The 27,710-nt window shown below is 49.3% G+C and overlaps 1 protein-coding gene across 1 annotated transcript in view; it reads right to left on the bottom strand.

Moving 5' to 3' along the window:
- LOC139572810 (intermembrane lipid transfer protein VPS13B-like) overlaps positions 1-27,710 on the bottom strand; it is a 920,449-nt gene that overhangs the window by 288,844 nt on the left and 603,895 nt on the right. The window contains exons 32-34 of the mRNA XM_071395592.1: positions 23,810-24,013; positions 6,000-6,126; positions 4,040-4,183 (exon numbers count right to left, since the gene is read on the bottom strand). Coding sequence (XP_071251693.1) covers positions 4,040-4,183; positions 6,000-6,126; positions 23,810-24,013 — 475 coding nt within the window. The remainder of the gene's footprint in view (positions 1-4,039; positions 4,184-5,999; positions 6,127-23,809; positions 24,014-27,710) is intronic.

The raw sequence follows: 27,710 nt of genomic DNA, 5'->3' as shown, positions 1-27,710 counted from the left end.
GGGTCCACTCTCTAACAGGGAAGTATGGGGTCCACTCTCTAACAGTGAAGTACGGGGTCCACTCTCTAACAGTGAAGTATGGGGTCCACTCTCTAACAGTGAAGTATGGGGTCCACTCTCTAACAGTGAAGTATGGGGTCCACTCTCTAACAGTGAAGTACGGGGTCCACTCTCTAACAGTGAAGTATGGGGTCCACTCTCTAACAGTGAAGTATGGGGTCCACTCTCTAACAGTGAAGTATGGGGTCCACTCTCTAACAGTGAAGTATGGGGTCCACTCTCTAACAGTGAAGTATGGGGTCCACTCTCTAACAGTGAAGTATGGGGTCCACTCTCTAACAGTGAAGTATGGGGTCCACTCTCTAACAGTGAAGTATGGGGTCCACTCTCTAACAGTGAAGTATGGGGTCCACTCTCTAACAGTGAAGTATGGGGTCCACTCTCTAATAATTAATTTACTAAATGGGACAAACATCCAATTGAAATATTGCATGCAGAGTTTTGCAAGGCTGTATTGCAAGTACAAAGAAAAACTCCAAATAACGCATGTAGGGCAGAATTGGGCCGATACCCCCTCCTCATTCGAATAGAAAAAAGAGCCGTCAAATTTTACAACCATCTAAAAACAAGTGACCCTAAAACATTCCATCACACAGCTCTACAATGTCAAGAGATGAAACTAGAGAAGAGTCCCCTCAGCCAGCTGGTTCTGAGGCTCTGTTCACCAACCCAAACCAACCCCATAGAGCCTCAGGACAGCCCTCAGCCAGCTGGTTCTGAGGCTCAGTTCACCAACCCAAACCAACCCCATAGAGCCTCGGGACAGCCCTCAGCCAGCTGGTTCTGAGGCTCAGTTCACCAACCCAAACCAACCCCATAGAGCCTCAGGACAGCCCTCAGCCAGCTGGTTCTGAGGCTCAGTTCACCAACCCAAACCAACCCCATAGAGCCTCAGGACAGCCCTCAGCCAGCTGGTTCTGAGGCTCAGTTCACCAACCCAAACCAACCCCATAGAGCCTCGGGACAGCCCTCAGCCAGCTGGTTCTGAGGCTCAGTTCACCAACCCAAACCAACCCCATAGAGCCTCGGGACAGCCCTCAGCCAGCCAGCTGGCTGAGGGCTGTCCCGAGGCTCTATGGGGTTGGTTTGGGTTGGTGAACTGAGCCTCAGAACCAGCTGGCTGAGGGCTGTCCTGAGGCTCTATGGGGTTGGTTTGGGTTGGTGAACTGGCTGAGGCTCAGTTCACCAACCCAAACCAACCCCATAGAGCCTCGGGACAGCCCTCAGCCAGCTGGTTCTGAGGCTCAGTTCACCAACCCAAACCAACCCCATAGAGACTCAGGACATCACTCAGAAAATCTGGCCCAACCAAATCATCACAAAACAAAAAGAAAAATAAATCACCTGTTGGAAAGTCACCACAAAAAATCCAGAGTAAACTTCAATGCTATTTGGCTCTAAACAGACAGTACTTGGTGGCAGACTATCTGACAACTGTGACTGATAGAAAACTGAGGGAAACATTGACTAGGTACAGATTCAGAGAGGACAGTCTGGCTATAGAGACCGGTCGTCACAGACACACCTGGCTGCCCAGAGAGGACAGTCTGGCTATAGAGACCGGTCGTCACAGACACACCTGGCTGCCCAGAGAGGACAGTCTGGCTATAGAGACCGGTCGTCACAGACACACCTGGCTGCCCAGAGAGGACAGTCTGGCTATAGAGACCGGTCGTCACAGACACACCTGGCTGCCCAGAGAGGACAGTCTGGCTATAGAGACCGGTCGTCACAGACAAACCTGGCTGCCCAGAGAGGACAGTCTGGCTATAGAGACCGGTCGTCACAGAGAGGACAGTCTGGCTATAGAGACCGGTCGTCACAGACAAACCTGGCTGCCCAGAGAGGACAGTATGGCTATAGAGACCGGTCGTCACAGACAAACCTGGCTGCCCAGAGAGGACAGTATGGCTATAGAGACCGGTCGTCACAGACACACCTGGCTGCCCAGAGAGGACAGTCTGGCTATAGAGACCGGTCGTCACAGACACACCTGGCTGCCCAGAGAGGACAGTCTGGCTATAGAGACCGGTCGTCACAGACAAACCTGGCTGCCCAGAGAGGACAGTCTGGCTATAGAGACCGGTCGTCACAGAGAGGACAGTCTGGCTATAGAGACCGGTCGTCACAGACAAACCTGGCTGCCCAGAGAGGACAGTATGGCTATAAAGACCGGTCGTCACAGACAAACTTGGCTGCCCAGAGAGGACAGTCTGGCTATAGAGACCGGTCGTCACAGACAAACCTGGCTGCCCAGAGAGGACAGTCTGGCTATAGAGACCGGTCTTCACAGACAAACCTGGCTGCCCAGAGAGGACAGTCTGGCTATAGAGACCGGTCTTCACAGACAAACCTGGCTGCCCAGAGAGGACAGTCTGGCTATAGAGACCGGTCGTCACAGACAAACCTGGCTGCCCAGAGAGGACAGGCTGGCTATAGAGACCGGTCGTCACAGACAAACCTGGCTGCCCAGAGAGGACAGGCTGGCTATAGAGACCGGTCGTCACAGACAAACCTGGCTGCCCAGAGAGGACAGTCTGGCTATAGAGACCGGTCGTCACAGACAAACCTGGCTGCCCAGAGAGGACAGTCTGGCTATAGAGACCGGTCTTCACAGACAAACCTGGCTGCCCAGAGAGGACAGTCTGGCTATAGAGACCGGTCGTCACAGACAAACCTGGCTGCCCAGAGAGGACAGGCTGGCTATAGAGACCGGTCGTCACAGACAAACCTGGCTGCCCAGGGAGGACAGTCTGGCTATAGAGACCGGTCGTCACAGACAAACCTGGCTGCCCAGAGAGGACAGGCTGGCTATAGAGACCGGTCGTCACAGACAAACCTGGCTGCCCAGGGAGGACAGGCTGTGCTCACTCTGCTCCAGGGGAGAGGTAGAGACAGAGGTGCATTTCCTATTACACTGTGACACATACTCAGACCTAAGAGAATATTTCTTTCCCAAAATTATAATTCAATACAAAGAATTTTTAACTATAAAAGATGATGAAAAAATCTAATATTTATTGGGTGAAAAGCCAAAATGTGTTTTCTGTCCCTCCTGCCACAGCCTGAGGGACAGCCAGTGAAAAGTGCAAAGTAATGTTGATAATATTTCCCATTTAGCTTAGTTTTGTTTTGTCTTTCATACCAGGTCATGTGTCTTCTCAGTCATGTTGACACTGGTCTACTACCAGGTCATGTGTCTTCTCAGTCATGTAGACACTGGTCTACTACCAGGTCATGTGTCTTCTCAGTCATGTTGACACTGGTCTACTACCAGGTCATGTGTCTTCTCAGTCATGTTGACACTGGTCTACTACCAGGTCATGTGTCTTCTCAGTCATGTTGACACTGGTCTACTACCAGGTCATGTGTCTTCTCAGTCATGTTGACACTGGTCTACTACCAGGTCATGTGTCTTCTCAGTCATGTTGAGACTGGTCTACTACCAGGTCATGTGTCTTCTCAGTCATTTTGACACTGGTCTACTACCAGGTAATGTGTCTTCTCAGTCATGTTGACACTGGTCTACTACCAGGTCATGTGTCTTCTCAGTCATGTTGACACTGGTCTACTACCAGGTCATGTGTCTTCTCAGTCAAGTTGAGACTGGTCTACTACCAGGTCATGTGTCTTCTCAGTCATGTTGACACTGGTCTACTACCAGGTCATGTCTTCTCAGTCATGTTGACACTGGTCTACTACCATGTCATGTGTCTTCTCAGTCAAGTTGAGACTGGTCTACTACCAGGTCATGTCTTCTCAGTCATGTTGACACTGGTCTACTACCAGGTCATGTGTCTTCTCAGTCATGTTGACACTGGTCTACTACAGTGTATATAGCCATGTTATCATGGACTCAGACCTCTTCACCTGTTGGTTTGCGTATGTCACGTTTCGGTGTTGAATACTGCTGCAACTAACTTGCCCGGCAATGTGACACAGAAGACTTAGTTTCCCTGAGGATGTGACTGTCTCTTACCTGGCTGGTCTTCTCTGAGGCCTGTCCCTCCACCATGTTGGCTCGGAGCAGCCGCTGCAGCAGGTGGACCTGGGCCACACTGAGGTAGAACTCCAGGCTAGATGTTACATTCACCTCCAGAGAGTGACCACACACCAGCACTTCCTGTTGAGACAGAGAGAGAGACAATCTAAACACCAGCACTTCCTGTTGGGACAGAGAGACAATATAAACACCATGTTAAAACATCACCGTAAAGGTTCTGGGTTCCTGTTAAAACCTCACTGTAAAGGTTCTGGGTTAACCTCACTATAAAGGTTCTGGGTTCATGTTAAAACCTCACTGTAAAGGTTCTGGGTTCCTGTTAAAACCTCACTGTAAAGGTTCTGGGTTAACCTCACTATAAAGGTTCTGGGTTCATGTTAAAACCTCACTATAAAGGTTCTGGGTTCATGTTAAAACCTCACTGTAAAGGTTCTGGGTTCATGTTAAAACCTCACTGTAAAGGTTCTGGGTTCATGTTAAAACCTCACTGTAAAGGTTCTGGGTTAACCTCACTGTAAATGTTCTGGGTTCATGTTAAAACCTCACTGTAAATGTTCTGGGTTAATGTTAAAACCTCACTGTAAAGGTTCTGGGTTAATGTTAAAACCTCACTGTAAAGGTTCTGGGTTAATGTTAAAACCTCACTGTAAAGGTTCTGGGTTAATGTTAAAACCTCACTGTAAATGTTCTGGGTTCCTGTTAAAACCTCACTGTAAAGGTTCTGGGTTAATGTTAAAAACCTCACTGTAAAGGTTCTGGGTTAATGTTAAAACCTCACTGTAAATGTTCTGGGTTCCTGTTAAAACCTCACTGTAAAGGTTCTGGGTTAATGTTAAAACCTCACCGTAAAGGTTCTGGGTTAATGTTAAAACCTCACTGTAAAGGTTCTGGGTTAATGTTAAAACCTCACTGTAAAGGTTCTGGGTTCCTGTTAAAACCTCACTGTAAAGGTTCTGGGTTAATGTTAAAACCTCACTGTAAAGGTTCTGGGTTCCTGTTAAAACCTCACTGTAAAGGTTCTGGGTTAATGTTAAAACCTCACTGTAAAGGTTCTGGGTTAATGTTAAAACCTCACTGTAAAGGTTCTGGGTTAATGTTAAAACCTCACTGTAAAGGTTCTGGGTTAATGTTAAAACCTCACTGTAAAGGTTCTGGGTTAATGTTAAAACCTCACTGTAAAGGTTCTGGGTTCCTGTTAAAACCTCACTGTAAAGGTTCTGGGTTAATGTTAAAACCTCACTGTAAAGGTTCTGAGTTAATGTTAAAACCTCACTGTAAAGGTTCTGGGTTCCTGTTAAAACCTCACTGTAAAGGTTCTGGGTTCCTGTTAAAACCTCACTGTAAAGGTTCTGGGTTCCTGTTAAAACCTCACTGTACAGGTTCTGGGTTAATGTTAAAACCTCACTGTACAGGTTCTGGGTTAATGTTAAAACCTCACTGTAAAGGTTCTGGGTTAATGTTAAAACCTCACTGTAAAGGTTCTGGGTTCCTGTTAAAACCTCACTGTAAAGGTTCTGGGTTCCTGTTAAAACCTCACTGTAAAGGTTCTGGGTTAATGTTAAAACCTCACTGTAAAGGTTCTGGGTTCCTGTTAAAACCTCACTGTAAAGGTTCTGGGTTCCTGTTAAAACCTCACTGTACAGGTTCTGGGTTAATGTTAAAACCTCACTGTACAGGTTCTGGGTTAATGTTAAAACCTCACTGTAAAGGTTCTGGGTTAATGTTAAAACCTCACTGTAAAGGTTCTGGGTTCCTGTTAAAACCTCACTGTAAAGGTTCTGGGTTCCTGTTAAAACCTCACTGTAAAGGTTCTGGGTTAATGTTAAAACCTCACTGTAAAGGTTCTGGGTTCCTGTTAAAACCTCACTGTAAAGGTTCTGGGTTAATGTTAAAACATCACTGTAAAGGTTCTGGGTTCATTGTGTCTCATACTAACCTCCACTTGTCTGTTGTCAGGGGATACGGGCTTGCTGAATATGATGGCAGGTGCTGCTGTCACTCTGACAGAGAAGTCAGTCAGGATGGGGGTGAGGATAGCTCTCCTCTCCTGGTGTCTCCTGATACTGGGGGGGAGGAAGAGGAAGAGGAGGAGGGACAGAGAGAGAAGTCAGGATGGGGGTTAGGATAGCTCTCCTCTCCTGGTGTCTCCTGATACTGGGGGGGAGGAAGAGGAAGAGGAGGAGGGACAGAGAGAGAAGTCAGGATGGGGGTTAGGATGGCTCTCCTCTCCTGGTGTCTCCTGATACTGGGGGGGAGGAAGAGGAGGAGGAGGAGGGACAGAGAGAGAAGTCAGGATGGGGGTTAGGATGGCTCTCCTCTCCTGGTGTCTCCTGATACTGGGGGGGAGGAAGAGGAAGAGGAGGAGGGACAGAGAGAGAAGTCAGGATGGGGGTTAGGATGGCTCTCCTCTCCTGGTGTCTCCTGATACTGGGGGGGAGGAAGAGGAAGAGGAGGAGGGACAGAGAGAGAAGTCAGGATGGGGGTGAGGATAGCTCTCCTCTCCTGGTGTCTCCTGATACTGGGGGGGGGGGGAAGAGGAAGAGGAGGAGGGACAGAGAGAGAAGTCAGGATGGGGGTGAGGATGGCTCTCCTCTCCTGGTGTCTCCTGATACTGGGGGGGGGAGGAAGAGGAGGAGGGACAGAGAGAGAAGTCAGGATGGGGGTGAGGATGGCTCTCCTCTCCTGGTGTCTCCTGATACTGGGGGGGGGGGAGGAAGAGGAAGAGGAGGAGGGACAGAGAGAGAAGTCAGGATGGGGGTTAGGATGGCTCTCCTCTCCTGGTGTCTCCTGATACTGGGGGAGGAAGAGGAAGAGGAGGAGGGACAGAGAGAGAAGTCAGGATGGGGGTTAGGATGGCTCTCCTCTCCTGGTGTCTCCTGATACTGGGGGGGGGGGGAAGAGGAGGAGGGACAGAGAGAGAAGTCAGGATAGGGGTGAGGATGGCTCTCCTCTCCTGGTGTCTCCTGATACTGGGGGGGGAGGAAGAGGAAGAGGAGGAGGGACAGAGAGAGAAGTCAGGATGGGGGTGAAGATGACTCTCCTCTCCTGGTGTCTCCTGATACTGGGGGGGAGGAAGAGGAGGAGGAGGAGGGACAGAGAGAGAAGTCAGGATGGGGGTGAGGATAGCTCTCCTCTCCTGGTGTCTCCTGATACTGGGGGGGAGGAAGAGGAAGAGGAGGAGGGACAGAGAGAGAAGTCAGGATGGGGGTGAGGATACCTCTCCTCTCCTGGTGTCTCCTGATACTGGGGGAGAGGAAGAGGAAGAGGAGGAGGGACAGAGAGAGAAGTCAGGATGGGGGTGAGGATGGCTCTCCTCTCCTGGTGTCTCCTGATACTGGGGGAGGAAGAGGAGGAGGAGGAGGAGGAACAGAGAGAGAAGTCAGGATGGGGGTTAGGATGGCTCTCCTCTCCTGGTGTCTCCTGATACTGGGGGGGGGGGGGAGGAAGAGGAGGAGGAGGAGGAGGGACAGAGAGAGAAGTCAGGATAGGGGTTAAGATGGCTCTCCTCTCCTGGTGTCTCCTGATACTGGGGGGAGGAAGAGGAAGAGGAGGAGGAGGAGGAACAGAGAGAGAAGTCACCTGGACAGGCTATGTCTATGGTAATGTTGTGTACACTCAGTGTATTAACATATAAGTCAGTCCGGATGGGGGTCAGGGGCCATCTTTAATCACACACCGAGTTGGCCATCTTTAATCACTAATCACACACTGTGTTGGCCATCTTTATTCACTAATCACACACTGTGTTGGCCATCTTTATTCACTAATCACACACTGGGTTGGCCATCTTTAACCACACACTGGGTTGGCCATCTTTAATCACACACTGGGTTGGCCATCTTTATTCACTAATCACACACTGGGTTGGCCATCTTTAATCACACACTGGGTTGGCCATCTTTATTCACTAATCACACACTGGGTTGGCCATCTTTATTCACTAATCACACACTGGGTTGGCCATCTTTATTCACACACTGGGTTGGCCATCTTTAATCACACACTGGGTTGGCCATCTTTATTCACTAATCACACACTGGGTTGGCCATCTTTAATCACACACTGGGTTGGACATCTTTATTCACTAATCACACACTGGGCTGGCCATCTAATCACACACTGGGTTGGCCATCTTTAATCACACACTGGGTTGGCCATCTTTATTTACTAATCACAAACTGGGTTGGCCATCTGTAATTACACACTGGGTTGGCCATCTTTATTCACTAATCACAAACTGGGTTGGCCATCTTTATTCACTAACCACACACTGGGTTGGCCATCTTTATTCACTAATCACAAACTGGGTTGGCCATCTGTAATTACACACTGGGTTGGCCATCTTTATTCACTAATCACAAACTGGGTTGGCCATCTTTATTCACTAATCACAAACTGGGTTGGCCATCTTTATTCACTAATCACAAACTGGGCTGGCCATCTTTATTCACTAATCACAAACTGGGCTGGCCATCTTTATTCACTAACCACACACTGGGTTGGCCATCTTTAATCACACACTGGGTTGGCCATCTTTAATCACACACTGGGTTGGCCATCTTTAATCACACACTGGGTTGGCCATCTTTACCCACTAATCACACACTGGGTTGGCCATCTTTATTCACTAATCACAAACTGGGTTGGCCATCTTTAATCACACACTGTGTTGGCCATCTTTATTTACTAATCACAAACTGGGTTGGCCATCTGTAATTACACACTGGGTTGGCCATCTTTATTCACTAATCACAAACTGGGTTGGCCATCTTTATTCACTAATCACACACTGGGTTGGCCATCTTTATTCACTAATCACACACTGGGTTGGCCATCTTTATTCACTAATCCCAAACTGGGCTGGCCATCTTTATTCACTAATCACAAACTGGGTTGGCCATCTTTAATCACACACTGGGTTGGCCATCTTTAATCACTAATCACAAACTGGATTGGCCATCTTTAATCACACACTGGGTTGGCCATCTTTATTCACTAATCACAAACTGGGTTGGCCATCTTTAATCACACACTGTGTTGGCCATCTTTATTTACTAATCACAGACTGGGTTGGCCATCTGTAATTACAAACTGGGTTGGCCATCTTTATTCACTAATCACAAACTGGGCTGGCCATCTTTATTCACTAATCACACACTGGGTTGGCCATCTTTATTCACTAATCACAAACTGGGCTGGCCATCTTTATTCACTAACCACACACTGGGTTGGCCATCTTTAATCACACACTGGGTTGGCCATCTTTATTCACTAATCACAAACTGGGCTGGCCATCTAATCACACACTGGGTTGGCCATCTTTAATCACACACTGGGTTGGCCATCTTTATTTACTAATCACAAACTGGGTTGGCCATCTGTAATTACACACTGGGTTGGCCATCTTTATTCACTAATCACAAACTGGGTTGGCCATCTTTATTCACTAATCACACACTGGGTTGGCCATCTTTATTCACTAATCACAAACTGGGTTGGCCATCTGTAATTACACACTGGGTTGGCCATCTTTATTCACTAATCACAAACTGGGTTGGCCATCTTTATTCACTAATCACAAACTGGGTTGGCCATCTTTATTCACTAATCACAAACTGGGCTGGCCATCTTTATTCACTAACCACACACTGGGTTGGCCATCTTTAATCACACACTGGGTTGGCCATCTTTAATCACACACTGGGTTGGCCATCTTTAATCACACACTGGGTTGGCCATCTTTACCCACTAATCACACACTGGGTTGGCCATCTTTATTCACTAATCACAAACTGGGTTGGCCATCTTTAATCACACACTGTGTTGGCCATCTTTATTTACTAATCACAAACTGGGTTGGCCATCTGTAATTACACACTGGGTTGGCCATCTTTATTCACTAATCACAAACTGGGTTGGCCATCTTTATTCACTAATCACACACTGGGTTGGCCATCTTTATTCACTAATCACACACTGGGTTGGCCATCTTTATTCACTAATCCCAAACTGGGCTGGCCATCTTTATTCACTAATCACAAACTGGGTTGGCCATCTTTAATCACACACTGGGTTGGCCATCTTTAATCACTAATCACAAACTGGATTGGCCATCTTTAATCACACACTGGGTTGGCCATCTTTATTCACTAATCACAAACTGGGTTGGCCATCTTTAATCACACACTGTGTTGGCCATCTTTATTTACTAATCACAAACTGGGTTGGCCATCTGTAATTACAAACTGGGTTGGCCATCTTTATTCACTAATCACAAACTGGGCTGGCCATCTTTATTCACTAATCACACACTGGGTTGGCCATCTTTATTCACTAATCACAAACTGGGCTGGCCATCTTTATTCACTAACCACACACTGGGTTGGCCATCTTTAATCACACACTGGGTTGGACATCTTTATTCACTAATCACACACTGGGCTGGCCATCTAATCACACACTGGGTTGGCCATCTTTAATCACACACTGGGTTGGCCATCTTTATTTACTAATCACAAACTGGGTTGGCCATCTGTAATTACACACTGGGTTGGCCATCTTTATTCACTAATCACAAACTGGGTTGGCCATCTTTATTCACTAATCACACACTGGGTTGGCCATCTTTATTCACTAATCACAAACTGGGTTGGCCATCTGTAATTACACACTGGGTTGGCCATCTTTATTCACTAATCACAAACTGGGTTGGCCATCTTTATTCACTAATCACAAACTGGGTTGGCCATCTTTATTCACTAATCACAAACTGGGCTGGCCATCTTTATTCACTAATCACAAACTGGGCTGGCCATCTTTATTCACTAACCACACACTGGGTTGGCCATCTTTAATCACACACTGGGTTGGCCATCTTTACCCACTAATCACACACTGGGTTGGCCATCTTTATTCACTAATCACAAACTGGGTTGGCCATCTTTAATCACACACTGTGTTTGCCATCTTTATTTACTAATCACAAACTGGGTTGGCCATCTGTAATTACACACTGGGTTGGCCATCTTTATTCACTAATCACAAACTGGGTTGGCCATCTTTATTCACTAATCACACACTGGGTTGGCCATCTTTATTCACTAATCACACACTGGGTTGGCCATCTTTATTCACTAATCCCAAACTGGGCTGGCCATCTTTATTCACTAATCACAAACTGGGTTGGCCATCTTTAATCACACACTGGGTTGGCCATCTTTAATCACTAATCACAAACTGGATTGACCATCTTTATTCACTAATCACAAACTGGGCTGGCCATCTTTATTCACTAATCACACACTGGGTTGGCCATCTTTATTCACTAATCACAAACTGGGCTGGCCATCTTTATTCACTAACCACACACTGGGTTGGCCATCTTTATTCACTAATCACAAACTGGGCTGGCCATCTTTATTCACTAACCACACACTGGGTTGGCCATCTTTAATCACACACTGGGTTGGCCATCTTTAATCACACACTGGGTTGGCCATCTTTAATCACACACTGGGTTGGCCATCTTTAATCACACACTGGGTTGGCCATCTTTAATCACACACTGGGTTGGCCATCTTTAATCACACACTGGGTTGGCCATCTTTAATCACACACTGGGTTGGCCATCTTTAATCACACACGGGGTTGGCCATCTTTATTCCCTTCTCATGGCTGTCAGCAGTACAGTCTATAGCTGAGTGAATATTTGAGTCTCCTCTGTCTTTGGTCAACAGCAGAGGAAACACGTTCAGAGCTGAAGGATAGTTGTGTCTTTGGTCAACAGCAGAGGAAACACGTTCAGAGCTGAAGGATAGTTGTGTCTTTGGTCAACAGCAGAGGAAACACGTTCAGAGCTGAAGGATAGTTGTGTCTTTGGTCAACAGCAGAGGAAACACGTTCAGAGCTGAAGGATAGTTGTGTCTTTGGTCAACAGCAGAGGAAACACGTTCAGAGCTGAAGGATAGTTGTGTCTTTGGTCAACAGCAGAGGAAACACGTTCAGAGCTGAAGGATAGTTGTGTCTTTGGTCAACAGCAGTGGAAACACGTTCAGAGCTGAAGGATAGTTGTGTCTTTGGTCAACAGCAGTGGAAACACGTTCAGAGCTGAAGGATAGTTGTGTCTTTGGTCAACAGCAGAGGAAACACGTTCAGAGCTGAAGGATAGTTGTGTCTTCGCTGACAAACAGGAAAACGTTTTCAAACTCTCACAGCCTGGCTCAAATTAGTTAAAAACCCAGCGTACTGTAACTGACCTCTACAATACCACACACTTCACTTCAACATACACTTCACAGGGGCCAACCTTTCACAGGGGCCAACCTTTTACAGGGTGCAGCCTTCACAGGGGCCAGCCTTTTACAGGGGCCAACCTTTACAGGGGCCAACCTTTACAGGGGCCAACCTTTACAGGGGCCAACCTTTACAGGGGCCAACCTTTTACAGGGGCCAACCTTTACAGGGGCCAACCTTTACAGGGGCCAACCTTCACAGGGGCCAACCTTTACAGGGGCCAACCTTTACAGGGGCCAACCTTTACAGGGGCCAACCTTTACAGGGGCCAACCTTTCACAGGGTCCAACCTTCACAGGGTCCCAACCTTCACAGGGGCCAACCTTCACAGGGGCCAACCTGTGGAATATGTCTATAACAGGGCATTTCCCACTTCAGCTCCAACACATTGTAGCTGGAAGCGAGACAGAGTGTGTTAAAGCGAAGGGAGACGTTATTTGACAAGCCTCTATTAAGGAACACACCTTAATTGTATACACAAGACCTAAACTTAAGATCATTTAAAACAACAAAACCACTTTACTCCATTTTCATTCACGTTCCTTCCAAACAATCAAGTTATATTTGTGGGAAACATTTGTTAGCAGTAAAACAAATATACAAGTGATCTGTCGAAGACGGTGCTAATTACCACATCTGCTGCGGCTATTAAAACCAATCAAACAGCGCAGCCTCCAATAGTTCTACAGAGCCAATAGGAGTAGAGCAGAACGATTCCTAGGTGGCCTACAGTACAGTTCTGCCATTTCATAGTGTATTACCCGTATCCTCGGGGGAGACGCAGGACAGATCAGTGTTTCTCTGAGAGTTACTTTGAGTGGGCTGATTTCCCGAGGAGGTGTAATGATCTGGGAGAGAGAGGTTCTGGGTAATCTCCTTCAGAGTTTACAGTGAAACAGTGAGTGTCTCGTTGCATGGGACAGGTGTCATCCTTCACCACAGAGAGAGAGAGAGAGAGAGAGAGAGAGAGAGAGAGAGAGAGAGAGAGAGAGAGAGAGAGAGAGAGAGAGAGAGAGAGGGAAACACAGAGACAGAGAGAGAGAGAGAGAGAGAGAGAGAGAGAGAGAGAGAGAGAGAGAGAGAGAGAGAGAGAGAGAGAGAGAGGGAAACACAGAGAGAGAGAGAGAGAGAGAGAGAGAGAGAGAGAGAGAGAGAGAGAGAGAGAGAGAGAGAGAGAGAGAGAGAGAGAGAGAGAGAGAGAGAGAGAGGGAAACACAGAGACAGAGAGAGAGAGAGAGAGAGAGAGAGAGAGAGAGAGAGAGAGAGAGAGAGAGAGAGAGAGAGAGAGAGAGAGAGAGAGAGAGAGAGAGAGAGACACAGAGACAGAGAGAGAGAGAGAGCAGAGAGAGTGAGAGTGAGTCCAGCCACTCTATTGGCTGGACTCAGCTCTGACCTCAAGAGTTGTTTTTGGTATCAGTACTTTACTTTCCTATTTACAATTTTGACAACTTTTACTTCACTACATTCTTAAAGAAAATAATGTACATTTTCCCTGACACCCAAAAGTACTTGTTACATTTTGAATGTTTAGCAGGACAAGAGAATGGACCAATTCACACACTTATCAGGAGAACATCCCTGGTCATCCCTACTGCCTCTGATCTGGAGAACTCACTAAACAGAGAACATCCCTGGTCATCCCTACTGCCTCTGATCTGGCGGACTCACTAAACAGAGAACATCCCTGGTCATCCCTACTGCCTCTGATCTGGAGGACTCACTAAACAGAGAACATCCCTGGTCATCCCTACTGCCTCTGATCTGGTGGACTCACTAAACAGAGAACATCCCTGGTCATCCCTACTGCCTCTGATCTGGTGGACTCACTAAACAGAGAACATCCCTGGTCATCCCTACTGCCTCTGATCTGGAGGACTCACTAAACAGAGAACATCCCTGGTCATCCCTACTGCCTCTGATCTGGTGGACTCACTAAACAGAGAACATCCCTGGTCATCCCTACTGCCTCTGATCTGGAGGACTCACTAAACAGAGAACATCCCCGGTCATCTCTACTGCCTCTGATCTGGAGGACTCACTAAACAGAGAACGTCCCCGGTCATCCCTACTGCCTCTGATCTGGAGGACTCACTAAACAGAGAACATCCCTGGTCATCTCTACTGCCTCTGATCTGGAGGACTCACTAAACAGAGAACATCCCTGGTCATCCCTACTGCCTCTGATCTGGAGGACTCACTAAACAGAGAACATCCCTGGTCATCCCTACTGCCTCTGATCTGGTGGACTCACTAAACAGAGAACATCCCTGGTCATCTCTACTGCCTCTGATCTGGAGGACTCACTAAACAGAGAACATCCCTGGTCATCCCTACTGCCTCTGATCTGGATGACTCACTAAACAGAGAACATCCCTGGTCATCCCTACTGCCTCTGATCTGGAGGACTCACTAAACAGAGAACATCCCTGGTCATCCCTACTGCCTCTGATCTGGAGGACTCACTAAACAGAGAACACCTGGTCATCCCTACTGCCTCTGATCTGGAGGACTCACTAAACACAAATGCTTTGTTTGTAAATGACGTCAGTGATGGAGCGTGCCCCTGGCTACCCGTAAAACTTTTTTAATGGAAAATGATATCGTCTGGTTCTCTTAAAATAAGGAATTAGAAATGATTTATACATATACTTTAAGAGTATCTTAGCAATTACATTTATTTTTGATACTGGGTGACTTTCACTTTTACTTGAGTCATTTTCTATTAAGGTATCTATACTTTTACTCAAGTATGACAATGGGGGACGTTTCCCACCACTGAACCCCCCCCCCCTTCTACGTTTCCCACCACTGAACCCCCCCCTCTACGTTTCCCACCACTGAACCCCCCCCCCCCCCCCCTACGTTTCCCACCACTGAACCCCCCCCTACGTTTCCCACCACTGAAACCCCCCCCCCCTCTACGTTTCCCACCCCTGAACCCCCCCTCCCCCTCTACGTTTCCCACCCCTGAACCTCCCCCCCTCTACGTTTCCCACCCCTGAACCCCCCCTCCCCCTCTACGTTTCCCACCACTGAACCCCCCCGCCCCCCCTCTACGTCCCCCCCTCTATGTTTCCCACCCCTGAACCCCCCCTCTACGTTTCCCACCACTGAACCCCCCCGCCCCCCCCTCTACGTCCCCCCCCTCTATGTTTCCCACCCCTGAACCCCCCCTCTACGTTTCCCACCCCTGAACCCCCCCTCCCCCTCTACGTTTCCCACCCCTGAACCCCCCCCCCTCTACGTTTCCCACCCCTGAACCCCCCCTCCCCCTCTACGTTTCCCACCACTGAACCCCCCCGCCCCCCCTCTACGTCCCCCCCCTCTACGTTTCCCACCACTGAACCCCCCCGCCCCCCCTCTACGTCCCCCCCCTCTACGTTTCCCACCCCTGAACCCCCCCTCTACGTTTCCCACCCCTGAACCCCCCCTCCCCCTCTACGTTTCCCACCCCTGAACCCCCCCCCCCCCCTCTACGTTTCCCACCCCTGAACCCCCCCTCCCCCTCTACGTTTCCCACCACTGAACCCCCCCGCCCCCCCTCTACGTCCCCCCCCTCTATGTTTCCCACCCCTGAACCCCCCCGCCCCCCTCTCTACGTCCCCCCCCTCTATGTTTCCCACCCCTGAACCCCCCCTCCCCCTCTACGTTTCCCACCACTGAACCCCCCCGCCCCCCCTCTACGTCCCCCCGCTCTATGTTTCCCACCCCTGAACCCCCCCGCCCCCCTCTCTACGTCCCCCCCCTCTATGTTTCCCACCCCTGAACCCCCCCCCCCTCTACGTTTCCCACCCCTGAACCCCCCCTCCCCCTCTACGTTTCCCACCCCTGAACCCCCCCCCCCCCTCTACGTCCCCCCCCCCTGTATGTGTGTGTGGGTTGCGGATCACACAGAGCTAACCAGTGTGAACAGAGAACGGGGGAATTCAGCGCCACAGACGTCACCTCTCCAATGCTTCCTAACTCTCCTGAAACGCTTCCCAACTCTCCTGAAACGCTTCCCGACTCTCCTGAAACGCTTCCCAACTCTCCTGAAACGCTTCCCGACTCTCCTGAAACGCTTCCCGACTCTCCTGAAACGCTTCCCGACTCTCCTGAAACGCTTCCCGACTCTCCTGAAACGCTTCCCAACTCTCCTGAAACACTTCCCGACTCTCCTGAAACGCTTCCCGACTCACCTGAAACGCTTCCCAACTCTCCTGAAACGCTTCCCGACTCTCCTGAAACACTTCCCTACTCTACTGAAACGCTTCCCAACTCTCCTGAAACAATTCCCTACTCTCCTGAAACGCTTCCCAACTCTCATGAAACGCTTCCCGACTCTCCTGAAACGCTTCCCTACTCTCCTGAAACGCTTCCCGACTCTCCTGAAACGCTTCCCGACTCTCCTGAAACGCTTCCCTACTCTACTGAAACGCTTCCCGACTCTCCTGAAACACTTCCCAACTCTCCTGAAACGCTTCCCGACTCTCCTGAAACACTTCCCAACTCTCCTGAAACGCTTCCCGACTCTCCTGAAACGCTTCCCAACTCACCTGAAACGCTTCCTGACTCTCCTGAAACGCTTCCCTACTCTACTGAAACGCTTCCCGACTCTCCTGAAACGCTTCCCAACTCTCCTGAAACGCTTCCCAACTCTCCTGAAACACTTCCCGACTCTCCTGAAACGCTTCCCGACTCTCCTGAAACGCTTCCCGACTCTCCTGAAACGCTTCCCTACTCTACTGAAACGCTTCCCGACTCTCCTGAAACGCTTCCCAACTCTCCTGAAACACTTCCCGACTCTCCTGAAACGCTTCCCGACTCTCCTGAAACGCTTCCCGACTCTCCTGAAACACTTCCCGACTCTCCTGAAACGCTTCCCGACTCACCTGAAACGCTTCCCGACTCTCCTGAAACGCTTCCCGACTCTCCTGAAACGCTTCCCGACTCTCCTGAAACGCTTCCCGACTCTCCTGAAACGCTTCCCAACTCTCCTGAAACACTTCCCGACTCTCCTGAAACGCTTCCCGACTCACCTGAAACGCTTCCCAACTCTCCTGAAACGCTTCCCGACTCTCCTGAAACACTTCCCTACTCTCCTGAAACGCTTCCCGACTCTCCTGAAACACTTCCCTACTCTCCTGAAACAATTCCCGACTCTCCTGAAACGCTTCCCAACTCTCCTGAAACACTTCCCGACTCTCCTGAAACGCTTCCCGACTCTCCTGAAACGCTTCCCAACTCTCCTGAAACGCTTCCCGACTCTCCTGAAACGCTTCCCGACTCTCCTGAAACGCTTCCCAACTCTCCTGAAACGCTTCCCGACTCTCCTGAAACGCTTCCCAACTCTCCTGAAACAATTCCCTACTCTCCTGAAACGCTTCCCAACTCTCATGAAACGCTTCCCGACTCTCCTGAAACGCTTCCCTACTCTCCTGAAACGCTTCCCGACTCTCCTGAAACGCTTCCCTACTCTACTGAAACGCTTCCCGACTCTCCTGAAACGCTTCCCAACTCTCCTGAAACACTTCCCGACTCTCCTGAAACGCTTCCCAACTCACCTGAAACGCTTCCCGACTCTCCTGAAACGCTTCCCGACTCTCCTGAAACGCTTCCCGACTCTCCTGAAACGCTTCCCGACTCTCCTGAAACGCTTCCCGACTCTCCTGAAACGCTTCCCGACTCTCCTGAAACGCTTCCCAACTCTCCTGAAACACTTCCCGACTCTCCTGAAACGCTTCCCGACTCTCCTGAAACGCTTCCCGACTCACCTGAAACGCTTCCCAACTCTCCTGAAACGCTTCCCGACTCTCCTGAAACACTTCCCTACTCTACTGAAACGCTTCCCAACTCTCCTGAAACAATTCCCTACTCTCCTGAAACGCTTCCCAACTCTCATGAAACGCTTCCCGACTCTCCTGAAACGCTTCCCTACTCTCCTGAAACGCTTCCCGACTCTCCTGAAACGCTTCCCGACTCTCCTGAAACGCTTCCCTACTCTACTGAAACGCTTCCCTACTCTACTGAAACGCTTCCCGACTCTCCTGAAACACTTCCCAACTCTCCTGAAACGCTTCCCGACTCTCCTGAAACGCTTCCCAACTCACCTGAAACGCTTCCCGACTCTCCTGAAACGCTTCCCGACTCTCCTGAAACGCTTCCCGACTCTCCTGAAACACTTCCCGACTCTCCTGAAACACTTCCCGACTCTCCTGAAACGCTTCCCGACTCTCCTGAAACGCTTCCCGACTCTCCTGAAACGCTTCCCGACTCTCCTGAAACGCTTCCCGACTCTCCTGAAACGCTTCCCGACTCTCCTGAAACGCTTCCCGACTCTCCTGAAACGCTTCCCGACTCTCCTGAAACACTTCCCGACTCTCCTGAAACGCTTCCCGACTCACCTGAAACGCTTCCCGACTCTCCTGAAACGCTTCCCGACTCTCCTGAAACGCTTCCCGACTCACCTGAAACGCTTCCCGACTCTCCTGAAACGCTTCCCGACTCTCCTGAAACGCTTCCCAACTCTCCTGAAACACTTCCCTACTCTCCTGAAACGCTTCCCGACTCTCCTGAAACGCTTCCCGACTCTCCTGAAACACTTCCCTACTCTCCTGAAACACTTCCCTACTCTCCTGAAACGCTTCCCGACTCTCCTGAAACGCTTCCCGACTCTCCTGAAACGCTTCCCGACTCTCCTGAAACACTTCCCTACTCTCCTGAAACGCTTCCCGACTCTCCTGAAACGCTTCCCGACTCTCCTGAAACGCTTCCCGACTCTCCTGAAACGCTTCCCGACTCTCCTGAAACGCTTCCCGACTCTCCTGAAACGCTTCCCAACTCTCCTGAAACGCTTCCCAACTCTCCTGAAACGCTTCCTTACTCTCCTGAAACGCTTCCCGACTCTCCTAAAACACTTCCCTACTCTACTGAAACGCTTTCCAACTCTCCTGAAACACTTCCCTACTCTCCTGAAACACTTCCCAACTCTCCTGAAACACTTCCCTACTCTCCTGAAACACTTCCCTACTCTACTGAAACACTTCCCAACTCTCCTGAAACACTTCCCTACTCTCCTGAAATGCTTCCCAACTCTCCTGAAACACTTCCTAACTCTCCTGAAACGCTTCCCGACTCTCCTGAAACGCTTCCCAACTCACCTGAAACGCTTCCCGACTCTCCTGAAACGCTTCCCGACTCTCCTGAAACGCTTCCCGACTCTCCTGAAACGCTTCCCGACTCTCCTGAAACGCTTCCCGACTCACCTGAAACGCTTCCCGACTCTCCTGAAACGCTTCCCGACTCTCCTGAAACGCTTCCCAACTCTCCTGAAACGCTTCCCGACTCTCCTGAAACGCTTCCCGACTCTCCTGAAACGCTTCCCGACTCTCCTGAAACGCTTCCCAACTCTCCTGAAACACTTCCCTACTCTCCTGAAACGCTTCCCGACTCTCCTGAAACGCTTCCCGACTCTCCTGAAACGCTTCCCAACTCTCCTGAAACACTTCCCTACTCTCCTGAAACGCTTCCCGACTCTCCTGAAACGCTTCCCGACTCTCCTGAAACGCTTCCCGACTCTCCTGAAACGCTTCCCGACTCTCCTGAAACGCTTCCCAACTCTCCTGAAACGCTTCCCAACTCTCCTGAAACGCTTCCTAACTCTCCTGAAACGCTTCCCGACTCTCCTAAAACACTTCCCTACTCTACTGAAACGCTTTCCAACTCTCCTGAAACACTTCCCTACTCTCCTGAAACACTTCCCAACTCTCCTGAAACACTTCCCTACTCTACTGAAACGCTTCCCAACTCTCCTGAAACACTTCCCTACTCTACTGAAACACTTCCCAACTCTCCTGAAACACTTCCCTACTCTACTGAAATGCTTCCCAACTCTCCTGAAACACTTCCTAACTCTCCTGAAACGCTTCCCGACTCTCCTGAAACACTTCCCTACTCTACTGAAACGCTTCCCAACTCTCCTGAAACACTTCCCTACTCTACTGAAACGCTTCCCAACTCTCCTGAAACACTTCCCAACTCTCCTGAAACGCTTCCCGACTCTCCTGAAACGCTTCCCGACTCTCCTGAAACGCTTCCCGACTCTCCTGAAACGCTTCCCGACTCTCATGAAACGCTTCCCAACTCTCCTGAAACGCTTCCCAACTCTCCTGAAACGCTTCCCAACTCTCCTGAAACGCTTCCCAACTCTCCTGAAACGCTTCCCAACTCTCCTGAAACGCTTCCCAACTCTCCTGAAACAATTCCCTACTCTCCTGAAACGCTTCCCAACTCTCATGAAACGCTTCCCGACTCTCCTGAAACACTTCCCTACTCTACTGAAACGCTTCCCGACTCTCCTGAAACACTTCCCAACTCTCCAACTCTCCTGAAACGCTTCCCAACTCTCCTGAAACGCTTCCCAACTCTCCTGAAACGCTTCCCAACTCTACTGAAACACTTCCCAACTCTCCTGAAACACTTCCCTACTCTCCTGAAACACTTCCCGACTCTCCTGAAACACTTCCCTACTCTCCTGAAACACTTCCCTACTCTCCTGAAACGGAGGGAGGAAGGGAGGGAGGGAGGGAGGTGGTCTGTCACAACAGGTTACAGTGACATGGTGTGTTTGCTACTTCACTAATGGACAAATGGAAGTGTGAAATGTCTTGGTCTGCCTCCCATACTGGAGGACTGGAGATCATCCAGCTCCTTCTAGATAGCTGAGCTGAGGGTCTACAGCCCTGCAACCTGGACTATAGTACCATACAGCTAGCCTTGATTCTGTCCTCCAGTCTCTGGGCGGGCGGGCGGACGGACCGGACAGACGGACAGTGCTGTGATGGCTAAAACCGCTCAACAACAGGAAAACTACAGGACAGCCAAATCTACAGAGGAGAGAAGGAGAGGAGGAAAGGGAGAGAACTCTATTGGCTGGACTCAGCTCTGACCTCAACTCTATTGGCTGGACTCAGCTCTGACCTCAAATCTATTGGCTGAGCTCAGCTCTGACCTCAACTCTATTGGCTGGACTCAGCTCTGACCTCAACTCTATTGGCTGGACTCAGCTCTGACCTCAAATCTATTGGCTGAGCTCAGCTCTGACCTCAAATCTATTGGCTGAGCTCAGCTCTGACCTCAACTCTATTGGCTGAGCTCAGCTCTGACCTCAACTCTATTGGCTGAGCTCAGCTCTGACCTCAAATCTATTGGCTGGACTCAGCTCTGACCTCAACTCTATTGGCTGGACTCAGCTCTGACCTCAACTCTATTGGCTGGACTCAGCTCTGACCTCAACTCTATTGGCTGGACTCAGCTCTGGCCTCAACTCTATTGGCTGGACTCAGCTCTGGCCTCAACTCTATTGGCTGGACTCAGCTCTGGCCTCAACTCTATTGGCTGGACTCAGCTCTGGCCTCAACTCTATTGGCTGGACTCAGCTCTGACCTCAACTCTATTGGCTGGACTCAGCTCTGACCTCAACTCTATTGGCTGGACTCAGCTCTGACCTCAACTCTATTGGCTGGACTCAGCTCTGACCTCAACTCTATTGGCTGGACTCAGCTCTGACCTCAACTCTATTGGCTGGACTCAGCTCTGACCTCAACTCTATTGGCTGGACTCAGCTCTGACCTCAACTCTATTGGCTGGACTCAGCTCTGGCCTCAACTCTATTGGCTGGACTCAGCTCTGGCCTCAACTCTATTGGCTGGACTCAGCTCTGACCTCAACTCTATTGGCTGGACTCAGCTCTGACCTCAACTCTATTGGCTGGACTCAGCTCTGACCTCAACTCTATTGGCTGGACTCAGCTCTGACCTCAACTCTATTGGCTGGACTCAGCTCTGACCTCAACTCTATTGGCTGGACTCAGCTCTGACCTCAACTCTATTGGCAAAAAGGGGAGTCCTAAACACTGAAGCACTGTGTGTGTGTGTGTGTGTCTCAGTGTGTGTGTCTCTCAGTGTGTGTCTCTCAGTGTGTGTCTCTCTCAGTGTGTGTGTGTCTCTCAGTGTGTGTATGTGTGTCTCTCAGTGTGTGTGTCTCTCTCAGTGCGTGTGTTTGTGACTGTGCGTCTCCATGGTTACGCGGTATGACACTCTATTCTAATCTATTTCTATCTGACAGGGAACTCATCAGGAATTCCTTGCTGCTTTCCTTTCAGCGTCGCCGCCGGGATTTCTGGGTCCTTCTGAAAACCCAGCTGACAGAACCAGCCAAGTCAAACAGGCCGTAAAACGTCTGCTTGTTTTAGCTCCCGGTGCTATAAAACATGACATGATTTGTAATTATGAGTCTGTACGGGCAAGCATCATGAACCGGAGGGAACCAAGCAGCGGAGTGGCCAAAATAGTACCCTATACCCTATGTAGTGCACTACATTTGACCAGAGCCCTATGGACCCAGTAGTGCACTACATTTGACCAGAGCCCTATGGACTCAGTAGTGCACTACATTTGACCAGAGCCCTATGGACCCAGTAGTGCACTACATTTGACCAGAGCCCTATGGACCCAGTAGTGCACTACATTTGACCAGAGCCCTATGGACCCAGTAGTGCACTACATTTGACCAGAGCCCTATGGACTCAGTAGTGCACTACATTTGACCAGAGCCCTATGGACTCAGTAGTGCACTACATTTGACCAGAACCCTATGGACCCAGTAGTGCACTACATTTAACCAGAGCCCTATGGACCCAGTAGTGCACTACATTTAACCAGAACCCTATGGACTCAGTAGTGCACTACATTTGACCAGAACCCTATGGACCCAGTAGTGCACTACATTTGACCAGAGCCATATGGACCCAGTAGTGCACTACATTTGACCAGAACCCTATGGACCCAGTAGTGCACTACAGTGAAACAAGGGTACCATTTGGGACTCACAGTCGGTCACTAAGCCTTGTTGGACCTCATCAACACTGCTGTTACCAATACATCTGACAGGAACATCTGACAGGATGTGATGCGATCAGCCAATCCATTACACATCCTGTCAACTACTAGTTACAACACTGGGATTCAGAGATTTACGGATTGGTAGAATCAGGTGTGTTTCTGCTTGGCTGGGACAAAACCCTGCACCCACATTGGCCCTGTGCATATATGATTGGCCACCTTGGTTCCAAGATGTGGTGAGGTACTTCCTGATTGGTTAATTGTACCCAGTAGTCTGTCCTGATTGGTTAGTTGTACCCAGTAGTGTGTCCTGATTGGTTAGCTGTACCTAGAAGTATGTCCTGATTGGTTAGTTGTACCCAGTAGTCTGTCCTGATTGGTTAATTGTACCCAGTAGTCTGTCCTGATTGGTTAGTTGTACCCAGTAGGCTGTCCTGATTGGTTAGTTGTACCCAGTAGTCTGTCCTGATTGGTTAATTGTACCCAGTAGTCTGTCCTGATTGGTTAGTTGTACCCAGTAGTCTGTCCTGATTGGTTAGTTATACCCAGTAGTCTGCCCTGATTGGTTGTTTACCTGCTGGCCATGTTCCATTCCAGGGCAGGGTTCTGTGAGTTCCTCTCTGTCTCGGTGGACACGCCCCCCTTAGACCCCTCCTTCTCTGGTTTGAGCTGCTCCCATTGGGCGGTACCGATGTTGATGGACTGCAGATCCAGCTGGTACTGCCGGTCCTCCACCTCCGACCCCGGGTCTCGCAGGATGCCCAGGTTCAACGCTCGTCTGGGGGAGGAAAACGGGGAGGGAGAGAGAGAGGGGGGGGGGGGGACGTTAAGAGGGTTAAACAGCCCCAATAACATCACCTGAAACAGACTGGAACGCAGAGCAGCCACGCCAGACCTCTGACATCACACCTCTGTCATGTGATCAGCATTACCCATCACCCCCTGGGGCTCATTCAGGTTTGTTCTAGTGGGAAGCAGGGAGCCATCAGTCCTGTGATGATTCCACTTCTTTTATTTTATATTTATATACTGTAGTACTGTGGTAGTACTGTGGTAGTACTGTGGTAGTACTGTATAATATCAGGACAGGTAGTGTACTGTGGTAGTACTGTGGTAGTACTGTATAATATCAGGACAGGTAGTGTACTGTGGTAGTACTGTGGTAGTACTGTGGTAGTACTGTATAATATCAGGACAGGTAGTGTACTGTGGTTGTACTGTGGTAGTACTGTGGTAGTACTGTATAATATCAGGACAGGTAGTGTACTGTGGTAGTACTGTATAATATCAGGACAGGTAGTGTACTGTGGTAGTACTGTGGTAGTACTGTGGTAGTACTGTATCATATCAGGACAGGTAGTGTACTGTGGTAGTACTGTGGTAGTACTGTATAATATCAGGACAGGTAGTGTACTGTGGTAGTACTGTATAATATCAGGACAGGTAGTTTACTGTGGTAGTACTGTATCATATCAGGACAGGTAGTGTACTGTGGTAGTACTGTGGTAGTACTGTATCATATCAGGATAGGTAGTGTACTGTCGTAGTACTGTGGTAGTACTGGGGTAGTACTGTATCATATCAGGACGGGTAGTGTACTGTGGTAGTACTGTATAATATCAGGACAGGTAGTGTACTGTGGTAGTACTGTATCATATCAGGACAGGTAGTGTACTGGGGTAGTACTGTGGTAGTACTGTATAATATCAGGACAGGTAGTGTACTGTGGTAGTACTGTGGTAGTACTGTATCATATCAGGATAGGTAGTGTACTGTGGTAGTACTGTGGTAGTACTGTGGTAGTACTGTATCATATCAGGATAGGTAGTGTACTGTGGTAGTACTGTATAATATCAGGACATGTAGTGTACTGTGGTAGTACTGTATACTATCAGGACAGGTAGTGTACTGTGGTAGTACTGTATACTATCAGGACAGGTAGTATCCTGTGGTAGTACTGTGGTAATCCTGTATAATATCATGACAGATAGTGTACTGTGGTAGTACTGTATAATATCAGGACAGGTAGTGTACTGTGGTAGTACTGTATCATATCAGGACAGGTAGTTTACTGTGGTAGTACTGTATAATACTGTATAGTATAATACTGTATAGTACTGTATAATATCAGGACAGGTAGTGTAATGTGGTAGTACTGTATAATATCAGGACAGGTAGTGTCCTAACTACCCTGCGGTTGGTCTGCCAGTCAACTGGTCGGTCGGTTGTTCTGCCAGTCAACTGGTCGGTCGGTTGGTCTGCCAATCAACTGGTCGGTCGGTTGGTCTGCCAGTCAACTGGTCGGTCGGTTGGTCTGCCAGTCAACTGGTCGGTCGGTTGGTCTGCCAGTCAACTGGTCGGTCGGTTGGTCGGCCAATCAACTGGTCGGTCGGCCAATCAACTGGTCGGTCGGTTGGTCTGCCAATCAACTGGTCGGTCGGTTGGTCTGCCAGTCAACTGGTCGGTCGGTTGGTCTGCCAATCAACTGGTCGGTCGGTTGGTCTGCCAGTCAACTGGTCGGTCGGTTGGTCTGCCAGTCAACTGGTCGGTCGGTTGGTCTGCCAGTCAACTGGTCGGTCGGTTGGTCTGCCAGTCAACTGGTCGGTCGGTTGGTCTGCCAGTCAACTGGGTGGTCGGTCGGTCGGTTAACTTAACAGCAGGTTTTATTCCATCGCTCCATTCGCTGTGATTCATGACCAAATAAAAGCGTCTGGCAGAGCGTACGGTGGAGACAAATACAAACAGGCCTCTACGGGCCTCAGGTGAAATCATTTGCCTTTTAAAAGAGTTGATTTACGCCAAGTTATTATTAGCAGTAAACAGAGTTTAACTCTGCTGGACAGCACAGTAGTCTGGAGAGAGACTCTCTATTGCTCCCTCTCCTCTCCTCCTCCACCTCCACCTCTCCTCCAACACCTCTTCTCTTCCTCTCCTCCTCTTTCTACCTTCTCCTCCTCCTCTTCCTACCTTCTCCTCTTCTCCTCTTCCTACCTTCTCCTCTCCTCCTCCCTTCTCCTCTTCCTACCTTCTCCTCTTCCTACCTTCTCCTCCTCTTCCTACCTTCTCCTCTTCCTACCTTCTCCTCTCCTCCTCATCTCCTCCTCTTCCTACCTTCTCCTCCTCCTCATCTCCTCCTCTTCCTACCTTCTCCTCTCCTCATCTTCTCCTCTTCCTACCTTCCCCTCTTCTTACCTTCTCCTCTCCTCCTCATTTCCTCCTCTTCCTACCTTCTCTCCTCCTCATCTTCCTACCTTCTCCTCTCCTTCTCCTCCTCTTCCTACATTCTCCTCTCCTCCTCTACCTACCTTCTCCTCTCCTCCTCCTCTTCCTACCTTCTCCTCTCCTCCTCCTCTTCCTACCTTCTCCCTCTCTCATCTCCTCCTCTTCCTACCTTCTCCTCTCCTCCTCTTCCTACCTTCTCCTCTCCTCCTCTTCCTACCTCCTCATCTCCTCCTCTCCCTACCTTCTCCTCTCCTCCTCCTCCTGGCTCTATATACAAACTGTACCAGAACAGAACAGAGCAGAACAGCAGATCTAGATATATCACAGAGGGCATTAGATTTAATTCCTCTCCCCAGTTGAAGTTCTCTACCCTGTAGAACCCTGTAGAACCCTGTAGAGGGATGAAGAGCCTAGAAACAACGAAGTCATGTTGAGAAGAGATGATCCCAGATCCTGTTACATCATGTAAAGATGAAGGACTCAGAATGTACATCTACATATGACATCAGAGCATCTGTCTCTGTCTCTGTCTCCTCTCAGTCTCTGTCTCTCTGTCTCTCTCTCCTCTATCCTCTCTGTCTCTCTCTCCTCTCTCTCTGTCTCTCTGTCTGTCTCTCTCTCCTCTCTGTCGCTCTCTCCTCTCTGTATCTCTCTCTCTCTCCTCTATCCTCTCTCTCCTCTCTGTCTCTCTCTCCTCTCTGTCTCTGTCTCCTCTCTGTCTCTCCTCTCTCCTCTCTCTCTGCGTTATGATGTGTTTATTTGTGCTGGTGATGAGAACTAAAGGGAAAGATATCGTATTAAAACAGCAACAGATGCAGTGACATCAGAACCGTTTTTTATTTGTTGCAGCGAAACGTCAACGGTGATTATCAGTTAGCATGTCTCCTTCCTCAGAACACACGGGGGAAAGACGTTACCGCAGAGGCATGTTATGACAATCAGCACTGAGTACAACAACAAGGCCACGGAAGATCAGGTGTGGGACTGGATTTAACGGACTCTGTTCATATACAAACAAGACAACCAGATCCTCAATCAGAGGGCTGGAAGGAACCACCGACGCCCGTCACAGTTCTCCAGCACGGTTCAGGGCCGTCGACATTCAACTCTCCTTTCTGTAACTCGACCCCCTTCTTGTGTTTTTCACATTAAAACAAACCCACAAGTTACCTCATCTGATGTCTTGAATTATCTTTTTAAAAAGTAAACTCAAGATTATTTAGGGAGACTGTTTCTCATAATTATCATATCAC

The sequence above is a fragment of the Salvelinus alpinus genome, chromosome 4 (assembly GCF_045679555.1).
Source record: "Salvelinus alpinus chromosome 4, SLU_Salpinus.1, whole genome shotgun sequence".
NCBI classification, from domain to species: Eukaryota; Metazoa; Chordata; class Actinopteri; order Salmoniformes; family Salmonidae; genus Salvelinus; species Salvelinus alpinus.
The sequence above is the reverse complement of the archived record's forward strand: the minus strand, read 5'-3'. Positions and strand labels throughout refer to the sequence as shown.